General features: G+C 41.8%; 1 protein-coding gene across 2 annotated transcripts in view; it reads right to left on the bottom strand.

Moving 5' to 3' along the window:
* ADCY8 (adenylate cyclase 8) overlaps positions 1–26,615 on the bottom strand; it is a 546,512-nt gene that overhangs the window by 73,137 nt on the left and 446,760 nt on the right. For both annotated transcript variants that reach the window (XM_029592041.1, XM_029592040.1), the window contains one exon: positions 12,224–12,305. In XM_029592041.1, coding sequence (XP_029447901.1) covers positions 12,224–12,305 — 82 coding nt within the window. The remainder of the gene's footprint in view (positions 1–12,223; positions 12,306–26,615) is intronic.

Genomic DNA, 26,615 nt, shown 5'->3' on the forward strand with positions numbered 1-26,615 from the left:
CAAGATAAAAGTGAGAGAGAAGTGTGGGGTGAGCTAGGGAGGCTCCTAACGATTCTTATAAAAATAAACAGTAGATGACGGCAGAAAAAGACCAAATGGTCCGTCCAGTCTACACAGTTATTCCTGTCCACACTGCCAAGGATATATCCCAAATGCCAACCATAAAGCATGACTGCCTTTAGGATATCATTCATTATCCAATACTGTTTTTGTCACATTTCTCCATTGTACTCTACCCTCCTGAGTAGCTAAGGAGATAAAATTATATTTTAGTTCACATCTGGCACTCCTCTCCTACCATCTCCACATACAAGGCCCCACAATAAACAGCCACCAACACTAGCACAGTTGTTACCTAAACATCCGGCTTCTTTGGTCCCTATGGCCTTTACTCACTGCTCCCCACCACCCCACCAACCTCCTACATCAATATGATCCCACAAGGACCACATAGCCTACCAGGCAAACTAAGCTATGTGATCATTTGTGCTTCTGCTAGGAGTCTTAGCTTTTATTGTACTAGCAGCTTGTTAGAAAGATCTAGCTGGTAATTCATTTTCCAGCTATCTTTTCACTTGATTTTTGCAACTAAGGATATGCTGTATTATCTCATGCCTTCTTGCAATCTGTTACTGTTTTAACATCAATCGTTCATTTTAGGAAGGCATTCCTCACATCCACCATCTTTTCCACAAAAAAATAAAAAAAAATAAAATATATATATATATATATACACATTTCCTTACATTGCTCCTGAGTCTGCCTCCTCAGAGCCTCATATTATGCCCCCTTGTTTTAGAACTTCCTTTCCTCTGAAAAAAAGTGTGCTTCTTGCATAACACTAAATCTTTTAGGCATTTGAATGCTTCTGTTATGTTGCCCCTTCTTGCCTCCCTGATAAGATAAACATCTTTAGATCCCCAAGTCTCCTAGGGCTTCTCTGCAGACCTCACACTATATTTGAAGTCATTCTCTGGACCGCCTACTTTGACTCTATTCTTCCAGAGTTATGGCCTCGAGAACTGAATACAACACTCCAGATCAGGTCACTACCTGTAAAAATGCATAATCACATGCCTTTTTTTTTTTTTTTTTACTAGTTATTCCTCTCCTAAATCACCCTAGCATACCTTCAGGTTTGGCCACTATCTTGCTGCAATTTTTGTGATCTTGCAATCACTGGATATAGTCACTTCAAGGTTTCTTTCCTGTTTTGGGGACATCATAAATAGATAAATAAATAAGTATAATCATCAGTATCTCATCCCCCCAATGCTCCATCAAATTTCTGACCCCCAAAATTTTAACTTTGTATATTTTAGAATCAAATCTTACCTAATCTTAAGTTTTCTTAGATCACTTCTCATACCATATACTCTTTCATGTTTCTCCACTCTATTGTAAATGTTAGTATCATCAGCAAAATGACAAAATTTTCCTCCTAACTCCTCCACAATATTGGAAAAAGAAATATTGAACAGAACAGACACCAGGGCTGATCCTTGAGACTCATTACATTTCTTTCTTCAGAGTGAATGCCATTTATCACCGTGCTCTGCTGTCTATCCATCAACCAATTTCTAATCCAATCCATGACCTATGGTCCAACCTCTAGACCACTGAGTTTTGAGCTTCCTATACGGGATAGTATTGAAAGGGTTGCTGAATTCTAAGTACACCACTTTCCCTTGATCTAATTTTCTGGTCACATAATCATAGACATTGTTTAAGGTCATGTGATATGATTTCTTTCTGGTAAAAAAACCACATCTCACCAGATTCAAGATGCTTCAAGAGTTGCCATTGATTTTCCACTGACTTTCCTACCACTGAAGTAAGACCCATGTTTTCCAGCCCTGTACTAGAAGTACATCTATCCAGTCAGGTTTTCAGGATTGCCACAATGTATATGCATGAGATAGATTTGCTAGCAATGGAGACCCAATGTATGCATATTTCTCTCATGCATATTCATTACTGATATCCTGAAAACCAGACTGGTTAGGTGTGCCTCCAGGAGAGGACTGGGAAACAATGAGTTAGACTAACCAGCCTGTAATTTGCAACTTCCTCCCTATTAACACTTTTATAAAGAAGGACAATATTTGTCCTTCTCTAGTCCACACAACCACACCTTTGAACAAAGATTTATTGAACAGATGCTTCAACTGATCCACCAGAACCTCTTTGAGCTCCCTTAATATTTATTTATTTATTTTTAGTTTTTATATACCGATGTTCCTGTATAATATACATATCACACCGGTTTACAAGGAAATAAAACTGACGCCTCGTAGAGCGGTTTACATTGAACAAATAACAGATAACTTAAAGGGGCATAAAAGGAACTTAGAGAGGTTATAGAGAATAAACATGTCTAGTTAACTTGTTAATACCCTTGGTGTATACAAGTTGCATGGCTTTGTTTACTTTCAGTTTTCCGTAAATGGCGTGGCCTCCATCCCCCTATCGTACATCCCCCCCACAATAGTCAGCATTCCATTCCAATCCCTTCTTTAGTGAAAAATGAACAGAAATATTTGTTTACCATTTCTGTTTTTTTCTCATCCCCTCAAAGGTCTTTTTTGACTGGGCCCTGTAGTTAAATTTCTCACAATAGTAATAGCAAACTTTCATGAAAATGGGCTGCTAACCCATGAGTTTGTAAATTGGCCCCTTTATGTCTGCCCAGTCTGCTTGCTGGGCAGACTGGATGGGCCATTCGGTCTTCTTCTGCCGTCATTTCTATGTTTCTATGTTTCTATGTTTAGCTTACTTTTCTTCCATTTGTCCCTTTACTATCCTGACTACTTTCCCTGCCTCTTACAGTTTTCTTTCCCATGCTCCTCTTTTGCAGAGCCCTTGCGTGTTTTGATTGCTTACTTCTTTGCCTTTATTTTTTCAACTACTCCTCTTAAAAACCATATCAGTCTTTTTTCTTATTTTTGTTTACTTTCTTAACATCAAGATTTGTTGCTTTCTATACTTCCTTTTAGTTGTGCTCTGTGTTCCTCCATTTCACCTACCTCATTCCACCCTGCCAGTACCTCATGAATGTAATTCCTTATTTTCCTAATGTTGGTATTTTTCAAATCTAGGACTCAACATATTTTTGTTACTGCTCTCTGCAGTGACTGTAATCTCAAACCATATCATGCTCGTCAGGCTTCTACCTGGAAATTAGAACTGCTTTCTCCATTTTAAGTACCATATGCAGTATTGCCCCTTTCCTCCATGAGTTTCACCGCTATTTGTCTGAGGACTGCTCCTTGAAGGGAACCCAGAATCTCTACATTCGGAGTACTCCAACCCTCATTCATCAGGTTACATTTTCCTACCTTTTCATTACCACCTTTTAACTGTCTTCACCAGTTCTCTGTCAAGTTCTTCTGCCTATGTTGGAGGTCGGTAAACCAAACTCCTCCTTTCCCCATTCCCATTTAGCTTCTTTATTATTTTTTACATAAATAGACACACCTTCCTCTTTTCTGACAAAGTCTTCTCATAATAGCAATGTCTGGGCTTGCCTCTACCATTAGGGCTTGCAGATGTGGAATTTTATTGCTTAGGCTATGAGCATTTGGGGTAATAGACTTGCAGCTATTTTTTCTTGCCTTATCTACATTCCATATCACTCAGTCACTCCTTTCATCAACCCTGTTTCTCAAGAGTAGCCTTGTGAACACCTCACTGTTGAGTTTTTCGCCACAATCATCATGTGGTCATTGGGAATGACAACCTGAATCAATTGATTTTCATCTACTACCCTCTCCTCTAATTTAAAAACCTGTCAATATATGATATGAATTTATCACTTATGATCATTTTCCTCTCACAGAAATATGTAGTTCATCATTATGTTATAGATGGCCCCAGCCCCCGAAATATCTAAACCTTCTTTTTTGTATCAGGTTTTGAGCTTCTTTGAAGTTGGTGATATGAAACAGCTTTTCCTTTTCCTTACCAGGTAATACTTCTGAAAATATTATAGTCTTTGCCAGGTGCTTAAGCCTTCCCTAACCACATCACTTTGCATTTGTCCACATTAAATATAGAGCAAAGATACCGGAAAACCCAGCTGAATGGAATTACCGTAAATTCTGATAAAGATTTATATAGAATATGTCTAGAGTTATCTCTCATTACTTGACCCAAATATGTTTGTTTGGTAATAAACAAAAGGACAAAAAGAAGAACCCATTCCGGTATATATAATAATATATCAAACAACAATTCACCACAAGAATACAGAAGACTTGAATTTAAGAACTATGATAACCAACTATGCTGTTGGAATTCTGGTCAAAAGGTAGACCGTGTCACTATAATTATTGGTCACCAATAGAGTTCTTATTTTTATCAGTTTTTATTATTTGCATATAAAATATTACTTATCTCATGGTTGAATTCTTGGTGTATAATTCGTCATTTCAATACTCCTGCTGCCCAACACTGTTTCAGTGTTTTGGTAAATCTGCATCAGGGGCATGAAAATCAAACAAATTAAGAAATAGTCTCCATTCATCTAAAAAAGAGAGAGAGTGGCAGTGTCATGCTAAAAAGTTTTCAAAGAACAGAACTACAATGTATTACATAGGAACCTAAGTAAAAACACATCCAAGTATATATTGTTATAATGATCAAAATTAAGGATATTACAACTATAAAATCTTTCGCTTTCATTGATAACTGCTAAGTCTGACAGTGCCCTTGATTGTGTGCATCATCCTTGATTGTTATAACGATCAAGATCAAGGCAGCCCCTGAAATCGCCAACATATATGTATCCATGTTTGAAGAAATGCACATATACCAATCTAGCATGTTCAACTTGGTACCTGTATAGATTAGATATATCAATGATATATTTTTTATCTGGGAAGGACATGAAAGTGATCTCACAATTTTTTTATTCATGGTTGACCAAACTTGATGATAATTTTAAATTTTCCATTCAATACAGCATAATATCAATATCACTTTTGGATATTATTATCAACAAACAGAATATACTACTGCTTGTATATTTGTAGATATGTTTTACATTTTGCATACTGTATTCTCTTTAGTTTTCATTTTTGCTAAATTTCGCCTCGCTGTGCTTCCTTTCGAATTTATCAGTTGCTCCATTCCCCCTTTCCCTGTTTATTGTAATTTTCCACCTTTTTTACGTTAAAATGTAAACCGATATGATGTGTATTTTAATGTCAGTATAGAAAAGCTGTTAAATAAATAAATAAACAAACAAACAAGAAGATTGTCTACATACTGATTTGTATCAGAAGCCCTTGGAGCGTAACAATCTACTCACTTTTCCAAATCATCGCCCTAGAATGTTCAAATAGAATTTACCGGTAAGGCAGTTCCTGGGAACACATCGGATATGCTCAGACCTGACAAGATATAAGCATCAATCCCAAGATTTGACTCGCTGCTTCCCTGAGAGAGGATATCCTAGAAAAGCGATTCAGCAAGCATACTTACGCACAAAATAGTCAGACTACTCACAGTTACTTGAATACAAATCATCGAGACAGACTACAACTCTGTTGACATGTATGCTTAAACATACTACTCGTGCACATCAAGTGATTTCAATAATAAGTCAACATTGGCAAGTTTTGACTTTACAGCCTTCCCTGTAACAACCACCCAGATTTTCTTTTCAGCATGGACATAATTTGAAAGATAAAATTGTGACAGCAATATTCCTTGAAGACTTTGTGTGGATACTAGTATAGGTGCCTGTGGGTCACTATCAGTGCCAGTCCTGTGATATGCTAACACGATTACAGGTTGTGTTTGGGTTCATCCCCACTTCCTCTAAAAAGATCATCCGAAGAGGATTTTCAGATTGTTGTACTATTAATGTGGTTTACGCAACCCAATGCCTGTGTCATCTGATGTACATTGGTTGCACAAGCAGGAAGGTGTTGGTTTGGATGCCTAAACATAGGAGTTGGATAAATACTAAAACTATGAGTGCTCTTTTGGTAAAACCCTGTGTAGAGCATCATCACTTATTTTCCAATCTGCAGTGGACTGCAATATTTCCTTGCCTAAGAGACGAGGAGATATTGCTTTTATTTTGAATTATTAAGAGCAAAAACTCATTTTTGATTTGAACACTATTGCACCCCATGGTCTTAATGAAGAGATTGATTAGCACACCATATTATGAGTCATCACAGTGACATTATGATCACACTGGGATCCCATTTTTTGAGCTCTCCCCGCTCCTGCGCTTTGGGATTTAAAATCAGCAACATGACTCTTTCTGGCTGCACACAATCGAGAATGCTGTCAGACTGGCTGTTATCAATGGACGCGTAAGGTTTTATAGTCTGTAATATCCTTGACCTTGATCATTATAACAATATATACTTGGATATATTTCTACTTAGGTTCCAATGTAATATATTGTGCGGTTGATATTAAAAAAAATGTGCGGGTCTCCATGTGCACACAGTTCTTGGCGCACGCACATGGACACAGCTATTTTATAACATGCACGTGCTTGCTATAAAATATGATATCCGCGCCCGATTTTATAATCAGTGCACATATGCGGGTGGATATTTATCACACGTGCAATGGGAGGGAATCTTAAAAAAATACATGCGGTGATACAGTTAGGCCTTTCCCAGTTCCCTCCCAGTCTGTTAAGGAGCAGACTGGGAGGGAACTTCCCTAACCCTATCCTTCCTCCCTCTTCTCCTCTCCTCCTTAACTATCCCTACGTAACCCCTTTCATTTTCATACTTCTGCTGTCGGCACGCATTTCCCCGGGACAGTGGCTAACGGCATTGTCCTGGCCTGCCCCCAGCCCTACCTAGACCCTGCCCCCGGCCCTTCCCTTTGGAGAAGCCCGGCACTTCGGCGTGTAACAGGAGTTACGCCCGTGGCTGCGCCATTCCGAAAATGCATGCAGTGCGCGCAAGGCCCGGCCATGTACGTAACCCCCGTTATTTATGCACTCGGCTCTTTTAAAATCAGGTTGTGTGGTTCCGTTCTTTGAAAATGTTTTAGTTTGATACTGCCGCGCTCTCTCTCTTTTTTAGATGAATGGAGACTGTTTTGTAATTTATTTGATTTTCATGCCTCTGATGCAAATTTACTGAAACACTGAAGCAGTGTTGGGCAGCAGGAGTATTCAATTGAAGAACTGTAAACCAAGAATTCTACCATGAGATAAATAACATTTTATGTGCAAATAAGAAAAACTGATAAAAATAAGGACTTAGTTGGTGATCAATGATTATAGCAGAAGAGACATGGGGCCTCATTTTCCAATATCGCATTGGTAACGCATGAAGGGGCGTTTCCCATGCAAATGAGGCTTTTTTCGTGCAGTGGGGAAACTTCGCGTGCCGCGATGTTTTCGCGAAAACATCTTCACGGTGCACGATAAACAACCAAAGAATCATCGCACTGCACGAAACAGGCTGTTTCATGAAAGGTTTTATCGTGGTTCACAGACAGCCTGTTTCAGTATCCTGGAGATAGAGAGAGAGAGAGAAACTTGCTATAATGTCTACTCTCTAGACAGGTATTTGTATCCCTATGGAAGCCCACTAGCTAGGTGGAGAGGCCCACCTAGCTAGGTGGAGAGAACATTGCCCAAATCTCATCTTGGAGTGAGTTTCCTTACTCCGAAGGCCATCAAATCTTCACAAGAGACCACTGTTCTGTTCGTACGTCTCATGTTGAATGTGAAAGTGGCCCCAACCCCCTACACTCATACCTAATCCCCACCTCGAGTTACTAGGTGGGCCTCCCATAGGGATACAAATACCTGTCTAGGGAGTAGACATTATAGCAGTCAGTCTCTCTCTCTCTCTCTCCTCTCTCTCTCTCTCTCTCTCTCTCTCTCTCTCTCTCTCTCTCTCTCTCTCTCTCTCTCTCTCTCTCTCTCTCTCTCTCTCTCTGATACTGAAACTGAAACAGGCTGTTGTGAACCACAATAAACCTCTAGTGCACAACATATTGTGAATGAAAGGGTTGTAGCTATTGGTTTCACTGCACACAATAACTTTACATATACTCTGCCCCCTGAATTAACAAATTGCATTAATGGCTGTTAGTGCAATTTGTGAACTTAACTCCTTGGAAAATGACCCCCATGGTCTACCTTTTGAACAGATACACTCTTGAAGTAAGTGCTAACAGTATCCTTTTATATGATGGTCATCATATTTCTTTAATTCAAGTCTATATTCTTGTAGTGAATTGTTTTTTGAAATAAACAAATGGAAGCATATTAATTTCCTCATACCAATGTGCTGATTCCCTGATTTTTTTTTATAGGTGGGTTTTTTTTGTTTTTGTTTTTTTACATTTTTGCTATACAATTAAAGGCATTAGTCTTGAGCAGCCACATTGCAATGAATGCAATTTATTCCCAAATATATGAAGAATATAAGAACATAAGACTTGCCATACTGGGTTAGACAAAAATTCCATCAAGCCCAGCATTTTGTTTCCAACAGTGGCCAATCCAGGTCAAAGGTATCTGGCAGGATCCCAGGGATAAGCAGTGGATTTTTGCAGCTCCTCCTTATTAGTGGTTTATGGACTTTTCCTTCAGGAACTTGTCCAAATGTTTTTTAGTGCAGCTCCCCTAATAGCTTTCACCATATCCTCTGGCAATGAATTCTAGAGCTTAATCATACGCTGAGTAAAAAAACATTTTCTTTTATTAGTTTTAAATATATCATCTAGTAACTTCATTGTGTGTCCCCTAGTCTTTGTACTTTTTGAAAGAGTAAACAACTGATTACCCACTCCACGCCAGTCATTATTTTATAAACTTCTATCACATTTCCCCTGAGCCATCTTTTCTCCAAGCTGAAAAGCCCTAACCTCTTTAGCCTTTCCTCATAGGGGAATTGTTCCATCCCCTCTATCAATTTGGTTGTCCTTCTTTGTACCTTTTCTAATTCTGCTATATCTTTTTTGAAACGTGATGACCAGAATTGCACACAGTACTCAAGATGAGGTCCTACCATGGAGTGATACAGAGGCATTATGATATTCTCTGTTTTATGCTCCATTCCTTTCCTAATAATGCCTAGCATTCTATTTGCTTTCTTGGCTGTTGCTGCACACTGAACAGAAGATTTCAATGTATTATCAATGATGATGCCTAGATCCTTTTCCTGAATGGTGACTTCCAATGTGAAACATTGCATTGTCTATAATTTGGGTTGCTCTTATCTAAGTGCATCACTTTGCACTTGTCTACATTAAATTTAATTTGCTATTTGCATGCCCAGTCTCCCAGTTTTGCAAGATCTTCTTGCAATTTTTCACAATCCTCTTGTCAGTTAACAACTCTGAATAATTTTGGCAAATTTGATCACCTCGCTCAATGTTCCCATTTCCAGATCATTTATAAATATATTGTGGTCCCAGAACAGATCCCTGGGGCAATCCCCTAGTCACCTTTCTGCATTGAGGAAATTTACAATTTAGCCCTAATCTCTGTTTTCTGTCTTTTAACCAGATCATAATCCAGAATAGAACAGTGATGATGAATTTGCAGAAACTCTCAAAAGTGATCCACTCACTGCAAAATCTATGGGGGTCATTTATCAAAGGCTTATCGCATGCGATACGGCCGTATCGCGTGCGATAAGCCTCTATCGCATGCGAAAAGGGACTTTTCGCATGTGATATCATGCAAATTAGGAGGAGGGGAGGAGTTGGGGCGGGGAGGGGAGGAGTTGGGGCGGAGAGGGGGCAGAGTTGGTGGTGTCTTCGCTGCCGGCGATAATGTTACTAACATTATCGTCAGCAGTAGTGTGCCAAAAAGCACCACCTTTCACAGAGGCGCTATTCGGTGCGAAAGCCACCCACCCTGTTTTTGCAGGATTCATCATTCTGCAGAGAATGATGAATCCTGGCCTTTGTGGGGTAATTTTTCAAATGGGATGGGCAGGAGAAAAGGATGCAAGTGCTTTTACCCAAAGATTTTGCACTTGTTATTACAGGGGAAGTATGTGTGTATTTTCCTCTCTGAAAACTGCCCTTCCTTTTTCTCCAGATACATTTTGCAACCCAAACAATGCACTTTGAGGACCATGTTAAGAAGCATTTTGATAGATAACTTAGAAATTATCTGGCTAAATAAATATTTGGGCACTTAGCCAGCTATATTTTAGACTGCTATTTGGTAAAACTTTATCTGGATAACTTTGGGGTGCTCCAGGGGCATTTCGGGTGAAGTTAAGTTAGCCAGCTAACTCCAATATTCCAAGTTAGCCACATAACTTAGAGCTAGATTCATCAAAATGTTGCATGTGATAATAAGAGGGACAAGTTTTATGGTAATAACCTATTTATCACAATGTACACAGGTATTACCTAGTACCACTGGGGAGAGACTGAGAGAGAGACTATTTATAAGGCCCTTCCAGTAATTAGCTATTTATGCTACTATAGGAGGCCCACCTAGTAACTCGAGGTGAGGTTTAGGTATTAGTGTAGGGGTTAGGGGCCACTTTGACATTCAAAGTGAGACGTTCAAACAGAACAATACACTCTTGTGAAGATTTGATGTCCTTCGGAGTGAGGAAACTCACACAACGATGAGATTGTACAATGTTCTCTCAACCTAGCTTGATGGACTCTCTACCTGGGTAGCCTCAAGCTAGGTTGAGAGAACATTGTACAAATCTCATCGTAGTGTGAGTTTCCTCACTCCAAAGGACATCAAATCTTCACAAGAGTGTATTGTTCTGTTTGTACGTCTCACTCTGCATGTAAAAGTGGCCCCTAACCCCTACACTACTACCTAAACCTCACCTCGAGTTACTAGGTGGGCCTCCTATAGTAGCATAAATAGCTGCTTGCTATGGTGCCACCCCCAGAGTCTTTCTCTCTCTCTCACCCACTCCCACCCACCCACCCAGATCTGTCCCCAGCCAAAAATGCCCAAAACACAATAGTGAGAAAAATCACAATTTGTGTTATGGGCATATCACACAGTTTAACGCCAATGAAAAAGGTGTAGTTATTTTTGGCGTTAAAATTATGCTATAGCATGCGTTATAGCTTCGCGAAGCCAGCTCACTTTTACAAAAATCCCTCCCCTTTTAAAAATTAGCATTGCACCATATGTTATGGTGTTTATCACATGTGAAAACGCCTTAACGCATGTGAAAACGCCATAACGCACGTTGGAAAATGACCCCCTTGGATGGTAAATCTGGTTGGGCCAAAGAGCTGTCCAAAAGTTAGCCAGCTATATTCAATAGGGTGGCTACATATACCTCCAAAGTTAGCCAGATAACCTTTTCCGGCTAACTTTGCTGTCCGGATAGTGACTGGAGATGGACTTTTTTGTTTTCTCTTCCATCCTCACCCCACCCGAGGAATGCCACCATCACAATCCAGGCAAAAATGCAGGCTTTCACCTACACACAGCGAGGGACAGTCTTGAGAAAGCATTTTTCCTGGGGGAAATAGCAGTTGGCTTTTGAAAATGTCCCTTCCCATTGCAAATTAAATATAATTCAATTTTTATGCAAATTATGTTACTTTCTTTTGCACATTCTAATAAAAATACTGAATGCATTCTTCAGGCTCGGGCTTGATTCCTGTCTTTTGTTTTCCTCTGTGGTGCCGCACCAAACATATGCAAATTAAGGCAGCAAGAGTTAAGATTTTCTGAGGTCTCTGTTGGCGTCAGTGTGAAGTCCTTTGCGGCTGCACCACAGCTATAAACAAATGTCTTTGGATAAGAGAAGAAAGCGGCACCGAGCTCCAATCCAGGGAGAGCATTTTTAAGATTTGCATTTGTGAGTGTGGTAAGAAGTCAGCACTTATCAATGCAGGATGCAGATTCAGGATTCTTTTATTGTTTTCACTGTGTATGAACTCAATAGATAAGATCAAGTCTTATTTAACTCCAGTATACCCTTAGCCTAAGAAGAGCAGGCAAAATCTGCACTAGCCTTGCAGCCGCAATCTATTAGACCCTATGAATCAATATTCCATTTTCTTTATAATGCAGGAGCTACCGTTCACAAATGTCTGCTTTCATTCTTTGGTCTGGACTTATGCCATGTTCGATACTAAATTATTACAGGAAAATACCACAGCAGAGGAGAAAAAAACCCAAAAACTTTACATGATGCAAGTGGCAGCTGACATTTTTGAAACTAATCTCATGGGAATGCCTGACGGTAAGGCCAGTGATGTTATTGAATGTTTGCATTACCTGCTGTCCGTGATAAAAAACAGCTAATAGAAACATTGCCATCAGCAGCAAGGAGGCCTCTTTTGTCCCCAGGAAGTCTGTGCTGAAAAAAAAAAAAAAAAGACAGAGCATTGTTTATCGATCTGGCGGGATAGATTTTTTTTTTGGCCTGCCACGGTTGTTTCCATTAAAAGGCACTTACCATCCAACCCGTAAAATTTCAGAGACTGAAAGGAGGAATCATCAGCTCTTTTGAAAATTAAAGTGCTAAAATGTCTACGAGCAAGGGAACAAAAATATATGTAACTCATGTCTAAAGAGGGGGCTATGTGGGCCTTGACAGCACAGGTATAACAATCTTTGGATAACTCTTATGTTGGTCCCACAGATGGTATAACAATCAAAAGAGAATGCAGTTTTCTTCAGGACTACTCAATTTTCTTGAACTCTGTATTACAATTATAGAACGGAACATAATAGACTTCGGTAGCTGAAGCTTGCATTTTTCCCATTCCAGGCCAAACTCAATTTAGTGACACCTTCTAGTCAGTGGTCAGATCCATTGTCTTTACAGGAGCTTGTGATGAGAACAGATGGCCTTTGTAATTCCACGGTCTTCTGAAGTAAAGCGGAGCTGCAGTAAATTACTATGAAGTCCATATTCCAAGGGGTTTGTCCAGGTAACTTTTGAGTTAGTTACCTGTACCAACCTGGAGGTTTAAATACCCTGCTCCTCTAACCAACTACATTTTCCCTGGATAAGTTACTACCTGGGTATAATTTAGCCAGATACATATGCAGGTTTTCTGAGGATAATCTGGGGCGTGGGGCAAAGTTATCCATATAATTTGACTGGATACCTCTGAAATTCAGATTTATCCAGGTTAGCCTGGTCATGTCCAAGAGCAATCCCAGTTATCCATGTACCTGGATAACTTTAAAATTAATCTTAACTGGCTTCACCATGTAACTCCTTTCTTATACCCTTGGAGCCAGACCTGTGATTATGATATTGAGGGGGAGGGTGGCCCACAATTTTTTGTATTTTATTTTGAGGGACTGGGAAAGGGCAGGTGCTTTTCCCCACTATGGTTTAAATTATTTTGGGATGGGTGGTTAGTTCTCCTGACCACCCCAATTTTTCTTTTGTAAAACCAATATCATAACCACAGGTCTGGCTCCAAGGGTGCAAGAAAGCGTACACTGGACAATTTTCCCATAAGAAATGAATGTGGGGCAAATTTACCTCACGGACTATCTGGACATAGGGAATAAGAAACTTTGAGTCTCATTCACTAAGCCATGTTAGGCCATTTACTGTGCGAAAACATTATCTGAATTCTGGCACAGCATGAATTTAAAGGTGGCTCATTAGCATGCAAACTTATGATAATGAGCTCACTGATACCCTAAACTATGCAAATTAAAAAATGTGGCTTGCTGAGAAATTCACTATTTCAATTGTAGCTAATTTTCCGTGGGTGTATTGGGACATTAACATGTGTTCCACTTCACTTCACGTGGCCCCAACCCCCCCCCCCCCCCCCCCCCCCCCCCAGTGAGTGTAAAACTCTCTGGCTTTCTACTTAGACCACCTCTCCCACCAAACCCATATGCAGCCCGTAGTAGTGAAAGGCCAAAACACTGCCTCCCCCCACCCAAATCCATCCCTTCACTGAAAAAATTCCAGTCCGGTGAGGCCAGGACCCCTCTGCCATTCCTAGTTCACCCCTTTGGACCCATCTCTTTTGTAAAAAATTGCCCAGGTAGTCCAGTGAATGCCTCACCCCTACTCCTCTTTACACAGAAAAAAAGCTCCCTGGTAGTCTAGTGGCTGTCCGACCCCTCCTGGTGCAGTGGGAGCCCAGAATTCCCTCTAGGCTCTGGGCCCAGGCGACAGCCATTTTCCAAAATGGCGCCACCTGGCATTTGCCCTTATCATGTCTCATCTGAATTTTGTGCTTTTAGAAAGTTAAAAGCACTTAGGGAGGAGAGCAGAAGGAGGCAGTTTTGAAAGTGATTTTGGGCGGAAGGTGCAGAAAGATGCAGTTTCAGAAATTTCCCCATAAGAAATGCATGGGAGACAACTTCAATCACTATCATTTCAGCATGTTTATCATTTCTTATAAAATTGTTCTCGTTATCTCTCCTTGCACTTCTGTTTGTAATTATCAGTAGCCCTAAGCTTGATTAGTACTGACCGTGCACAGTGGATGTTCAGTGGAATTTGAATGTGTGAAAATGAGCAGAAATTTAAAGGGATATGTTGTTTTCATAGAATGATTGACTATGCTGTTTTGTATTCCAGAACACATTTAGAAACTGGTTACATGCCCAAAGCTTCAAATATGACTTTGACAGTACCTTTTTACATCCATTGCTGAGATTGCATGCAAATGCAACTGAGGCTATCTAGAATGTTACACTTTCTCATGGTTTTCTTTTTCAAACTAAAAATCATTATATACTGACTTTGAAATCATCTCCATTTTCTACAATTTCAGCTTCTTTTAAAATGCGTTCCATCAGTTTTAAATTGTGAAACAAGCAAAAATCCTTTCAATGCTTGTACTGCTCAATTGTCAAATAGCTCAAGCAGTTTCAAAATGCACAGGCACTTTTACAGCATCACCTTGCAGCTAATTTTGTAAAAAGAGAAATGACCTGGGGAGCATTAAGTGTGCTTACAGTGCCTGCACACCTGTACCTGATATTTGTGCAGGCTGGTGGGGAGGGCACATAAAATAATGCCATGTTTTGGAAAATCTCTATGTACATCCATGGTTTCACGCTCCTGACCTAAAGACATGTAAACCTCTTGAAGAAGTGGGTTGTACAGGAATTCAGACTGGTACAAGTAGGAGAATTTTGCCCAGAGGTCGGACCTGTAGTAGACAAAGCCCAAGTTCCTTTTGGAAAGCAGCTGTTCACGCCACAGACAGCTGACTTAAAGCAGCTGGTAGAGCAAACCAAGGAGATTTTCTCAAACCTGCCCTGTCATACCCACCTGGTGCAGCATGACATCATTATGCCTCGTAGAGTCGTGGTATGGTAATGACCCTATCGGATTCCTGAGGCCAGGTGCCACATCACTGAGACAGAAGTAAAGGAGACTCTCAGGCTCAGGGTTATAGAGGAGTCTAAAAGTGATTGGTTCTCATCCATAGTAGTCATGCAAAAGCCAGATGGGAGCATAAGGTTCTGCATTGACTTTAAAAAAGGTCAACAAGGTCTCAAAACTTGATGTGTACTCAGTGCCATGAGTGGATAAAATAATTGAGCATCTGGGATCATCCCAATTCATCTCTATCTTGGATCTTACAAAAGGGTAGGTGCCTCTCACACCAACAGTGAAGGAGAAGATTGCGTTCTTGACACTAGGTAGACTTTACCAATTCACCATCCTCCCTTTTGGACTCTATGGTGCCCCCACAACATATCATCACTTGGTCAACTGCCTGCACTGCCCACATCACAGGTATGCAGCCACCTACTTAGATGACATTGTGGTGTACAGCTCAGATTGGAAGACACATCTAAGCCAACTCCAGACTGTGCTGAGGAAAGCAGGTCTGAAGAAAGCAGGTCTAGTGGCTAACTCCAAGAAGTCCTTGCTGGGAGGGCAAGAAGTCCAGTGTCTTGGCTACACCCTGGGGAAGGGCAAGGTCCATCCACAGACGAGGAAGACTGAGGCGATCGATCTGGTGCCAGTCCCGCAAACAAATGCAAAAGTGAGAGCATTCCTAGACCTTACGGGATATTACAGAAGGTTTATGCCCAATTACCCGGAGAAGGCGGGGTCTCTCACAAGGATGTTGTTGAAGAAAGCACCAGAGAAGGTCCAGTGGTCAGCTGAAGCAGAGAAGGTCTTCAGGGCTCTGAAAGAGGCAATGTACTCTAAACTGGTCCTGATAAGCTTGGAATTCAACAAACCTTCACGGTGCAGAACAATGCCTCTGAACTGTCTTGCTCCAAGAGAAGGATGGCCAAGAACATGTTGTGGCATACATTAGCCAGAAGTTGATGCCACAGGAAAGGAGTTACTCAATAGTTGAGAAAGAGGCCTTGGCAGTCAAATGGGCATTAGAGGTCTTATGCTACTCTCTGCTGGGATGGCAGTTCACGCTCATAATGGACTAGCAACTGCTCTTATGGATAAATAGAAATAAGGAAGTCAATGCGAGGGTGATGAGGTGGTTCCTGGCCCTACAGCCCTTCAACTATCAAATATGATATAGCGCAGGAAGGAAAATGTCAATGCGAATTTCCTGTCTAAAGAGGTTTCCCTTGTACAAGCAAGTGCTCATCCCAACAAAGCTGAGCTAAGGAGGAGGGTATTTATTTATTTATTTGTATGTAAGGGAATATATGGAAAACTCCCTCAGATTACCTTAAAGGACTGGAAACAGATGTCTTCCTGGTCCTCCTTAAAATCCAGATCCACAGACAGCCAGAATTTACATTTACATTTATTTGAATTTATAGACCGCCTAACACTGTTAGGCCTAGGCGGTGAGCAAAATTACTTACATAGGGGCAGATTTTTAAAGCCTTACGCGCGTAAATCCAGGGGGGTTACGTGTGCCGAGCTTATTTTGCATAGGCCCGGCGATGCGCGCAAGCCCCGGGACACGCGTATGTCCCGGGGCTTAAAAAAAGGAGTGGGGCATGAGCGGTCTGGGGCGGGGCATGGCCAGAGGCCTCCATAGGGCCTCTAGGCCGGGGGATCGTGTGCCAGCACTTGGCCGGTGCGCGCAACCTACGCTGCCCAGAGGTAGGCGCAACTTGCATAACAAAGGTATTGGGGGGGGGGGGGGTTTAGGTAGGGCTGGGGAGAGGTTTAGGGAGGGGAAGGTGGAAGGAAAGTTCCCTCCGAGGCCACTCTGATTTCGGAGCGGCCTCGGAGGGAACAGGGAAAGCCATCGGGGCTCTCCTAGGGCTCAGCGTGCGCAAGGTGCACAAGTGTGCACCCCTTTGCTCGTGCCAACCCCAGATTTTACAACATGCCCGCGACTGCGCCGTAAGTTATAAAATCGGGCGCGCACAAATCTACACCCGCGCATAGGTACTAAAATCTAGCCCATAGTGTGATAACACAAACATAAATAAAACAACATAAAATAATCAACCAAAAATGAGGTAAAATAAGTTAAAAATTAACTTGTTAAAATTACGAGAAATAATAAGTTAAAACACATAATAAACAAAAGAGTTTTAAGCAAAAGAGCACAAAGGTAAAATTAACCATAGGTTAAATTAAATAAAAATGTCTTGATTTGTTTTCTGAATTGGTTAAGTGAATCACATTATCTAATTTCTATAGGAAGTGAATTCCATAAGGTTGGTGGTGCAATATAGAAAGCGCACTCACGGGTGATGTGAAGCCTGGCTAATTTGGGAGATGGAATTTCCAGTAAGCCTCTTTGTGAAGAGTTCAATAGCAAGTTGGTTGATAGAATTTCAAAATTGCATTGGCACAGTGACAAGTTTGATCGTTAAGAAATTTGTGTACAAGCATTCCAAGTTTGTATTTGATACGTTCGTTGATAGGAAGGGTTAAACAGTGCCCGAGGAGCAGGTAGAGACCCACTCTATGCTAAGACCTGCTTCATTTAAGGACAGTGTGTTACCTGAAGTTAAGGTGAGCTGCACTGTTTTGATTTTGATTTTCTCTCTGTAAATAAACTTCACCTAAGGAACAGCCAAAATCTACCTCCTTATTTCTCTTGGCTGTTTTCCTAGGTCACAGGCCTTAACCAAATAGCCTGATACGACACTTCTGATGCAACTCCAACATTGATCTCTGCTTCAAAGGCAGGGGGAAAAGGAAATTGAACCCAAACAGTAACCAACAAGAGCCTGGGGGTAACTTGCTTGATGCAGCGGTTACTACCCGTAACCAAAAAGCCTGATACTACCCTTCTGATGCAACTCCAACATTGATCTCTGCTTCAAAGGCAGGGGGTGAAAGGAAATTGGACTCAAACAGAAACCAACAAGAGCCCTGACCTTGGTGGTCTGAGTTACTGATAATTTTGGAAACTGAAAACCATGGGAGCTTGCTGGGCAGACTGGATGGGCCATTAGGTCCTTTTCTACCATCATGGCTATGTTTAGCTGACAGAATGCACATGCCTTTACCCTGTAAATGTTAAAATGAGACTAAACATATTTAATGCAATATAATTGCATTTAGATTGTTTGAGAGTTCCAAATTATTATTTTAAGGCTATTAACACACCTGTAACTCTGTGTTCAATCTATGTATTGTTAAACATTTCAAAGCAATGCAAAATCATGTATATATATATATACACAGAGAGAGAGAGTGAGAGAGAGATACCTCTGCTAGGGGCACATACAATTATATATATATATATCTCCAGATAAGAGGGATTATAAATATAGAAATTAGGCAGAAAATCAAGATGAGGTGTTCCCTAGTTTTGTAATAATATTGAAAATATGAGGAGGCATGAATCCTGCACTGAAGGATTTCAGCATATGATGCCATTAATTATTGCTCAGTTTCTATTTATTTTATAATGTTTAATTGAGCATGCAATGTTGTTTTGTTGCATTTATTTTTATCAGTCATGACTGAGCACCAAAATTTGGATTCAATAGTCTTCCATTTTAACTTGCCTATTGGATACATCTCTGATGAAATGTGCTGATATGTTCGTGGACACTTGGGCCGGCTGAGACTGCAGGTGTCGTGCTGTGGATATCCACAGTGGGCGTCGCAGCTGGGAGGCAGTGCTGAGGAGAGACTTCGAAGATGGCTTCACCACTGGAAGCCCGAGGTCCCCCCCAGGAGGAGCCCGTAGAGACCCAGGCCTCTTGGTCTTAGGTGGATCCTATGTGACCAAGGATCAGAAGAGCAGCCTGCCGAGGTAATCCAATGATGAGATGGCGCCCAGGAGGTCAGGAGAGACTTCACCCTTGGAAGCCTGCGGTCCCCCTGGGAGGAGCCCGTGAGGACCCGAGCCGCTGGGGCTTAGGAGAACCCTCCGGGCGGGGATGAACAAGTACCTGCGGCAGTGGGAAGAGACGAAACCGAAGTCCAGGAATAAGCCAAGGTCGGGAGCCATAAGTCAGATATCGGATGTCAAAACCAGGGATGGAAGCAGAAGCCGGAGTCGAAGAACAAAGCAAGGTCAGGAGCCAGGAATCAGACATCAGGACCAAGCAGGAACCGGGAAGCAGGAAGCACAACTAGCTACTCCGAAGAGTCAACCTCGTTGCAAGGCACTAGCTAGCTGTGGCTGCCGGGTTTAAATAACTCGGCAGCGTCTGACGTCAGCAGGGAGGCGTCCTCTGTTTTCCCGTGCTGGCCCCTTTAAATAGAGAGCCCCTGCGCGTGCTTAGGGGGCGGGGCCAGCAGCGGATCGCCGGCAGCGTATTCCTCGCAGGGGGGGACGTCGCAGTAGGCCGCGTCTCAGGCCTGGGCGGCCACGTCCTGGGTTCGGCGGGCCGGCGGGGGCTCCCACAGACAGAGCGGACCGGGTGGTGAGTGGAGATCCCAGGGCACGACCCGGGATCGCAACACGTGCCTTCAAATGGGAGACAGATTATGCAAGTGTGCTAAGTGATGGATGAATGTATGTATTTTAGTGCGTCCTGTTGCACAATTTGTGTCAGTCTTGTTATGACCCAATTTTATTGCTTCATTATGGGTTCTACTAAGCTGCTTCAAAAAAACAGAGTGTTGATGTGCCAATTTTAACACACACAATAGCATTGAATTAAACTCCCCTCATACCAAAGGATGTAAAGCCTTTAGTAAACTGGGCATTTAAAGCAATTTATTCTGAAGGCAAAGATCAATGTGTGGAGAGAGACAAAGAAATGGAGAAATATTAAACAAATATTTCAGTTTGGTGTTCGCTAAAGAAAACCATGGAGAAGGACTGTCGCTATTAAGAAGACTGTGGTTGGGGATGGAGTAGATACGACTCCGTTACAGAAGAGAATGTATGGGAAGAGCTAGGAAAACTGAAAGTGGACAAGGCCATGGGACCAGAAAAGGTACATCCCAGGAGGAACTCAGAGATGTGCTCACGGATCTGCTCGGATCGGGTCTACTGGCTGCAGAAAAAGCAGGAGGAAGTGGCATACCGAGGGGGCAGGGGCTATAGGTGGGCGCTGATGGCCGACAGGGAGGCCCTGTCCTCATCTGTGACTAACTGATTAGAAAACTAAGATCAGACAGCAAAGATAAAAACAAATCATTTTTTAATTTTTAGTGATTGGCATATGTTATCTTTGGGAATGTGCAAGAGTAGCACTTTCTCTATGCTGATCTCGCGATGTAAGAGATCAGCATGGAGGAAGTGGAAGCTCCGCAAATTTTTTATACCGCGAGACCTGCATAGAGGAGGCAGCAGAACAGGCTTCAGTGCCAGCAGCAGCAATCAGCACCTCCCCAATAGCCATGTGGCATCAGTGGCAGCAACAGCAGAGGAATGAGAGAGGCTCGGAGGTTGCTGTCAAAAGAAAGAGACATGTGCATGTGTATGAATAGGAGTCTCCCTGGGGGGGTGTGTGTGTGTGTGTGTGAATGAATAGGTGCCTGACTGGTTGTGTGTGTGTATGTGTGTGTGTGAGAGAATGAACTGGTGCCTGCCTAGGGATCTGTGTATGAGTAAGAATTAATGTGTACATGTCTAGAGGGTGGGGGGGGGGGCAGTGTGAGAATGAAAGGGAGCCTGCCTGGGGGTCTGTGTGTGTGTGTATGTGTGAGAATGACTGGGAGCTTTCCTGGGTGTCTGTGTGTGTGTATGTGAGGAAGCCAGTGAGAGCACATGTGTGTATGAGAGAATCCGGAGGAGTAAGAGATTATGTGTGGGGGGTGGGGGGTTGGGGGAGAGAGAGAGAGAGCCTGAGAGTGTGTCAGTGTCTGTGAGAGAGAGAGGTTGTGGGTGTATGTGACAGTGTATGTGTGAGAGAGAATGGACATGCGAGTATGTGTGAGAGAGAGGATAAAGTTTGTGCACCCCCCTAACCCTTGACAATATTGTATTGGTGCTTGGGAGAGCATGAAGCTCTCTTGAGGCTGAGCCCTCCTGACAGTGTATGTGTGAGAGAGAATGGATATGCGAGTATGTGTGAGAGAGAGAGGATAAAATTTGTGCACTCCCCTAACCCTTGACAATCTCAGGATGACTGGATATCAAGATTTCCCAGGTTTGGACAGTAGCGGCTTTTTAAAAAAATCCTTATTAGTTTTAATTATTGGTTGTTATTTGATATGTGTTCTGTTTTGAAATATTGTATTGGTGCTTGGGAAATTAAAAAAAATGTATATGATTTTAATTAATAGAAGTTATTCTATTTGTCAGTAGTTTTAAAATATTCTTTTATTAGAATGGTTTTACTATTATAATTGATGCTTTATGTTTCTTGATTTTATTTGTTTTATAAGGAATGGTGGTTCTGTTTTTCCATTGTTAATACAGAGAGTCTGGCTTCTTGGGGTTTCCATTTCAGTTTTTGTCTGCATATTGCTGGTTCTAATTTGTGATCCTTTATTCTGTATTTGGTGAGAGTCTGTCTGTTCTGTGCGTGTGACCAAGGGGAGAGATTCTGCTAGCGTGTAGGGTCTGTAGGGATCTATAGCAATCGGGTTTGTTTGGTTTCCCCAGTAGGTGATGTATTGGTATTCTGGGACCCAGTGTAATATATCAGTGCTTTTTCACAGGTAGGGCTCTTGTTTGAGTCCTTGGTGTTGTGATTGGTTTGCAGTATAGATTTTGAGTGTCTCTTTTGCGGGGTTTTGTGTTAGTTCACAATGTGGCTGGCAGTGGAAGGTGTTTGTGCTGCTGTTACTGTGAGGTGACACCAGAATTTGAAAATATCTTTTAGTATGATGAGCTGTAAGGGAAACATCCAAGCTAAATTGTTTGGGGGAATTTCAGTGGATGCACAGAGTTACAGAACTGGAGGTGCAGGATTTATATTGACATTCTGTCCCTTCCTATTTACATTCCAGAGTTCACTTTCACAGCCATATAGAATTAGTTGAATGAGACAATCAAATAATTTTAATAGAGGTTTTATTAGAAGTGTGAAACTGGCCAGCTTTTTAAAATTACGCAGAAGATCCTTTGGACTTTCTTATTAAGACTTTTTTTTATAGCCAATTTTAAAGCAGGGGGCCATGCTATGGAGGTGGGGGTGATATGAGGAAATGTCATTTTTGGCTCCCTCCCCCCCAAAAAAAAATGTTTCTGTCTAGAGAGGCCACTGATTATCTGTGACCTTAAGCGTTAGTACAAGAAGGAATTGGGGGGGGGGGGGGGGGGGGGAGTGCATGTAAATATAATGTAAGTGATATTTTTACCTCAGAATATGCACTTTGATATTTTTCACTTATAATATAAATGCATAATTCTTAACTGTGTGTGTGTGTGGAATGGAGCGGGGGGTATTGTACAAGGCTATAAGGTTCGCCTACAGCACCTAATACCCTTGCACCAGCCATGGGTTCGGGGAGGGGGGGGGATGCTGTCAGTTTTTAAAGTTTGTCTCACTAAAGGGAGATGAGCATTTTTTGGGTGGGCCTGAGACAGAGAATGAACGAACTGCGCGGGGGGAGGGGGGGGGGGGAAGCCAGGGCAGCAAAAAAGTTGGCACCAGCCCTGAGTAAAAATGTTGCTTTGTTAATATATAAGGCTTGGGGGTAAACTGCATGGAGCAGCAGTTACTACCCTTAACAGAAACATGGGAGGAACCTGCGGGGTGTGGCAGCTGCTGCCACAGGAAACTTGCTTGGCAGACTAGATGGTCCATTTGGTCTTTTTCTGCCATCAATACTATATTACTTTGTTATATACATGTCTTGTGGGGGCTATTTCCCACCTTCTGATAGCAAAGATATGGGGCCAATAGTCCAGTCTCCCCCCCCCCCCCCCCACCAAGGCAAGGCCCTTATTTGTGGTTTGGATTCCCAAAGTATGAAGCTCTCTTGAGGCTGAGCCCTCCTGAAGGATGGACCTTCTGAGGATGGACATTCCCACGCAGGACTCCCACAAGAATGGATCCACCTCCCAAAGCAAGGCCTCTTCAAGGACGGATGCCCCAAAGACAGGGCCCCTCCACCCCTAGATAGAGTCCCTCCCGGGGAGGGCCTATCCCTGAGAAGAACCCTGAGAGAACTCGCCCCTGAAGACCCCCCTCCCCGGCAAAAACCCTCTCTATCCCCAGCAAGAATCTCACCAGAAGACCCCTCAGGATATCAACCCCCCCTATACTTTTTCAGAATTTTGACTCTCATATTTTTGTTTCCTCCCCTTCCTTTTTTGTTGACTACAACTGGTGCCAAATTTAGAAAAGTGCAGACAAAAGGCAAAACGTAACAGAAACATTTTAACTAACGCCATCTTGAACGTTTTGGGCGAAAAGTCGAATTATTGTTCAGTTTCAACCACTGCACCTTCACTCACAAGTCTGTTTTATGTGAAAACGGTATGTCTGTCATTACAAGGTGTATAAATAGAATTAATTATATATTCTGCTGTCCTTGACTAAGAACATCGATTACATTTACACCCACAACAAATATGGACATATCTGGTTTTCATGCATATTTACTTTGCTTTTGTTCAGTGTTTTTAGCCAATTAATTAATTTACAATTTAAATCCCCTTCCCCCCAAAAAGACTTAACAAATAAGTTTTAGATTAACTTTCCAACATACGGTACCTAATGCATATCCACTCCAAAATTAATGATGAAAATATAAAATGTTGAACTGATACCACATGAAGTCTAGGGCAGGTGGTCTGAATTTTAGGTTGCTCAGATCACAATTTTATGGGGGAAAAAGGTGTTGCCTGAGTCATTTGTTTTTGGGTCACTGTCTAAAAGGGGCTTTGGGATCACATTTTAAGATCATCAATTCTTGGTTCAACATTCAGTGCATAAAATAAAAATATGCCCCCTCTTTGAGGGTGGGATGAGAAGGGGCAACCACCCAGGGCTCCACCCCCTGCAGCTGGCCGCACAGCCTATGACAGTATTGCAAATATTACATCTGACCCTAGAACACCAATACATCTCCTATTGGGAAACCAGAATAAGCTAGACTGCTACAGATCACTGCACAGAAATTATATATTTGCAGAATATCTCACAGACAGAACATGGATAGACCCTCACCAAATACAGACAAAGTGACCATAAATTATTCTAGAAATATGCAAACAAAAACAGCTGGAAATCTCAAGAAGCCAGATGCCGCACGCAGTGCAATACTGGAGAAATAGAAACAGAAAAGCATGTCCTGCTGTACTGTGCAAAATATAAAGATGTCAGAGATGCTGCACATTCCCATTCCCAAAGCTGACATATTCAAATCACTAAACCAAAAGGAAAAGGCTATTTTTCTTCCTTTGTTTTCTAGATAGTTTGGACCCTTAACATAAGAACCCCCTCACAGTAATGATGAGGACTCAGCAGCTTCAACATAATTCCTCTGCCCCAACCACAAACAGATGATGATGGTGGCCCCAACATAAGACCTCGCCCCAACAAACATATACAGGAAAGAACAATGATGATGTTCGGGGGCCCTAATGTAACATTTCTCACCCTCCTCTCACTATTTTGCCCTCTTCATCTACCCCCTGGGTCCTCTCTGTTTCTTACCTCATCCTCCCATGTCTCTTTTCCTAAGGGCCAATCATAAATCCTCAATCCACAAAAAAGACAGTCCCTGCTTGGTAGAGTTTACGATCTAATAAGATAGGACAAGAGACTTGGGATATTTCATAAAGTAAGACAATAATTAAAAAAGAAAAGAAAAAGATAAAGAAAGTTAATGAGGCTAAAAGCAAATAAATAGGCCTAAGATTGTAGGTCTTTAAACATGGTGAGAGAGTGAGCATGACACATGAGTTCAGGAGGACTATTCCAAGCACAGGGCGCAGTTAGGTGGAGAGCACAGAGTTGGGAATTAGAGAAGGTCATAGATAGGAGTGACTTGGTAGTGAGGTGCTGCAGAGTGAAGGCATTTGTAGGTGAGAAAGAGGAGCTTGAATTGTATTTGGGAGCAGATAGGGAGCCAATGCAGTGACTTCAGAAGAGGGGTTATGTGAGTGTAGCGACTTTGGTGAGAGATAAGTTCCGAAGCTGAATTTAGGACAGATTGCAGAGGAGAGAGATGGCTTGCCGGGAGACTTATTAGCAGCAGGTTGCAATAGTCTAAGCTGGAAAAGATGAAAGAGTAGATAAGAGTTGGTGATGTTATAGAAAAAGAAGCAGCACGTTTTAGCAGAGTTTTGGATATGCATAGAGAAGGAGAGAGAGAAATAAAAAATGTCTCCTAGATTACAGGCTGAGAGGACTGGGAAGATGACTGTGTTATAAAAATAGAGAAAGGAGGAAGAGCGGAAGCAGGTTTTGGAAAAAAGATAAGGATCTCTGTCTTGGTCATGTTGAGTTTAAGGTAGCAGTGGGATATCTAGGCAGCGATGTCAGAGAAACAGGCCGAGATCTGGGATTCAAAGGAATATGTAAAGTCTGATGGGGAAAAAGCAAAATTACTTAATAAATATTTCTGTTCAGTGTTCACTGTGGAAGGGCCTGGAGCAGGACAACATAAAACGAACACAAATAAGACTGGAAATGAAGTAAACATCAATTGATTTTCAGAAGTGTGTTTGTGAGGAGCTAACTAAACTTAAAGAGGTCAATATTCAAAACTGGCCAGTTAAGTAACTTAAGTCAATTAGTCCAGTGGTCCCCAACCCTGTCCTGGGGCCCATCAGCCAGTCGGGTTTTCAAGATATCCACAATGAATATGCATGAGAGAAAATTTGCATGCACTGCCTCCATAATATGCAAATTTTCTCTCATGCATATTCATTGTGGATATCCTGAAAACCTGACTGGCTGGTGGGCCCCCATGACAGGGTTGGGGACCACTGAATTAGTCAATTAGAACTAATCCGGCTAAGTTATGATGTATATTCGGTGACATGGCTATGCCACCAAATATATGTGTATAACTGAGCGCTTAGCCGTATAAGTCTAATCGGCTAAGTTTAGACCTGCTTTATTGCACATCTAGCTTAGCTGTACAACTTATGTGGCTAAGTCTGAATATCAGCAGTTAGTTGCATACGTTGTATGGCTAACTCGCTCCACCCACAACTTATTCTATGTATTCTCATGCATTCTGCAACCTATATAAGAGACATGCCTGTGTCCTGTTATCCAAGGACATTCTGATCAGATAACAATACTGGTCCAAACAAGAGGAATTTCCCATTAATTGCATCCTAAAATTTTGGTTTGGCAAACCTTGAGTGAGAACTTCATGGAACATGTAAGTTTGATAGTGCCAGATGCAGAATAATATACATAACAAAAGCTTGAGCAGTGCTTGAAGAATTAGCAGCTGGGATTC

Source organism: Rhinatrema bivittatum, chromosome 2, assembly GCF_901001135.1.
Source record: "Rhinatrema bivittatum chromosome 2, aRhiBiv1.1, whole genome shotgun sequence".
In the NCBI taxonomy this organism is placed as follows: Eukaryota; Metazoa; Chordata; class Amphibia; order Gymnophiona; family Rhinatrematidae; genus Rhinatrema; species Rhinatrema bivittatum.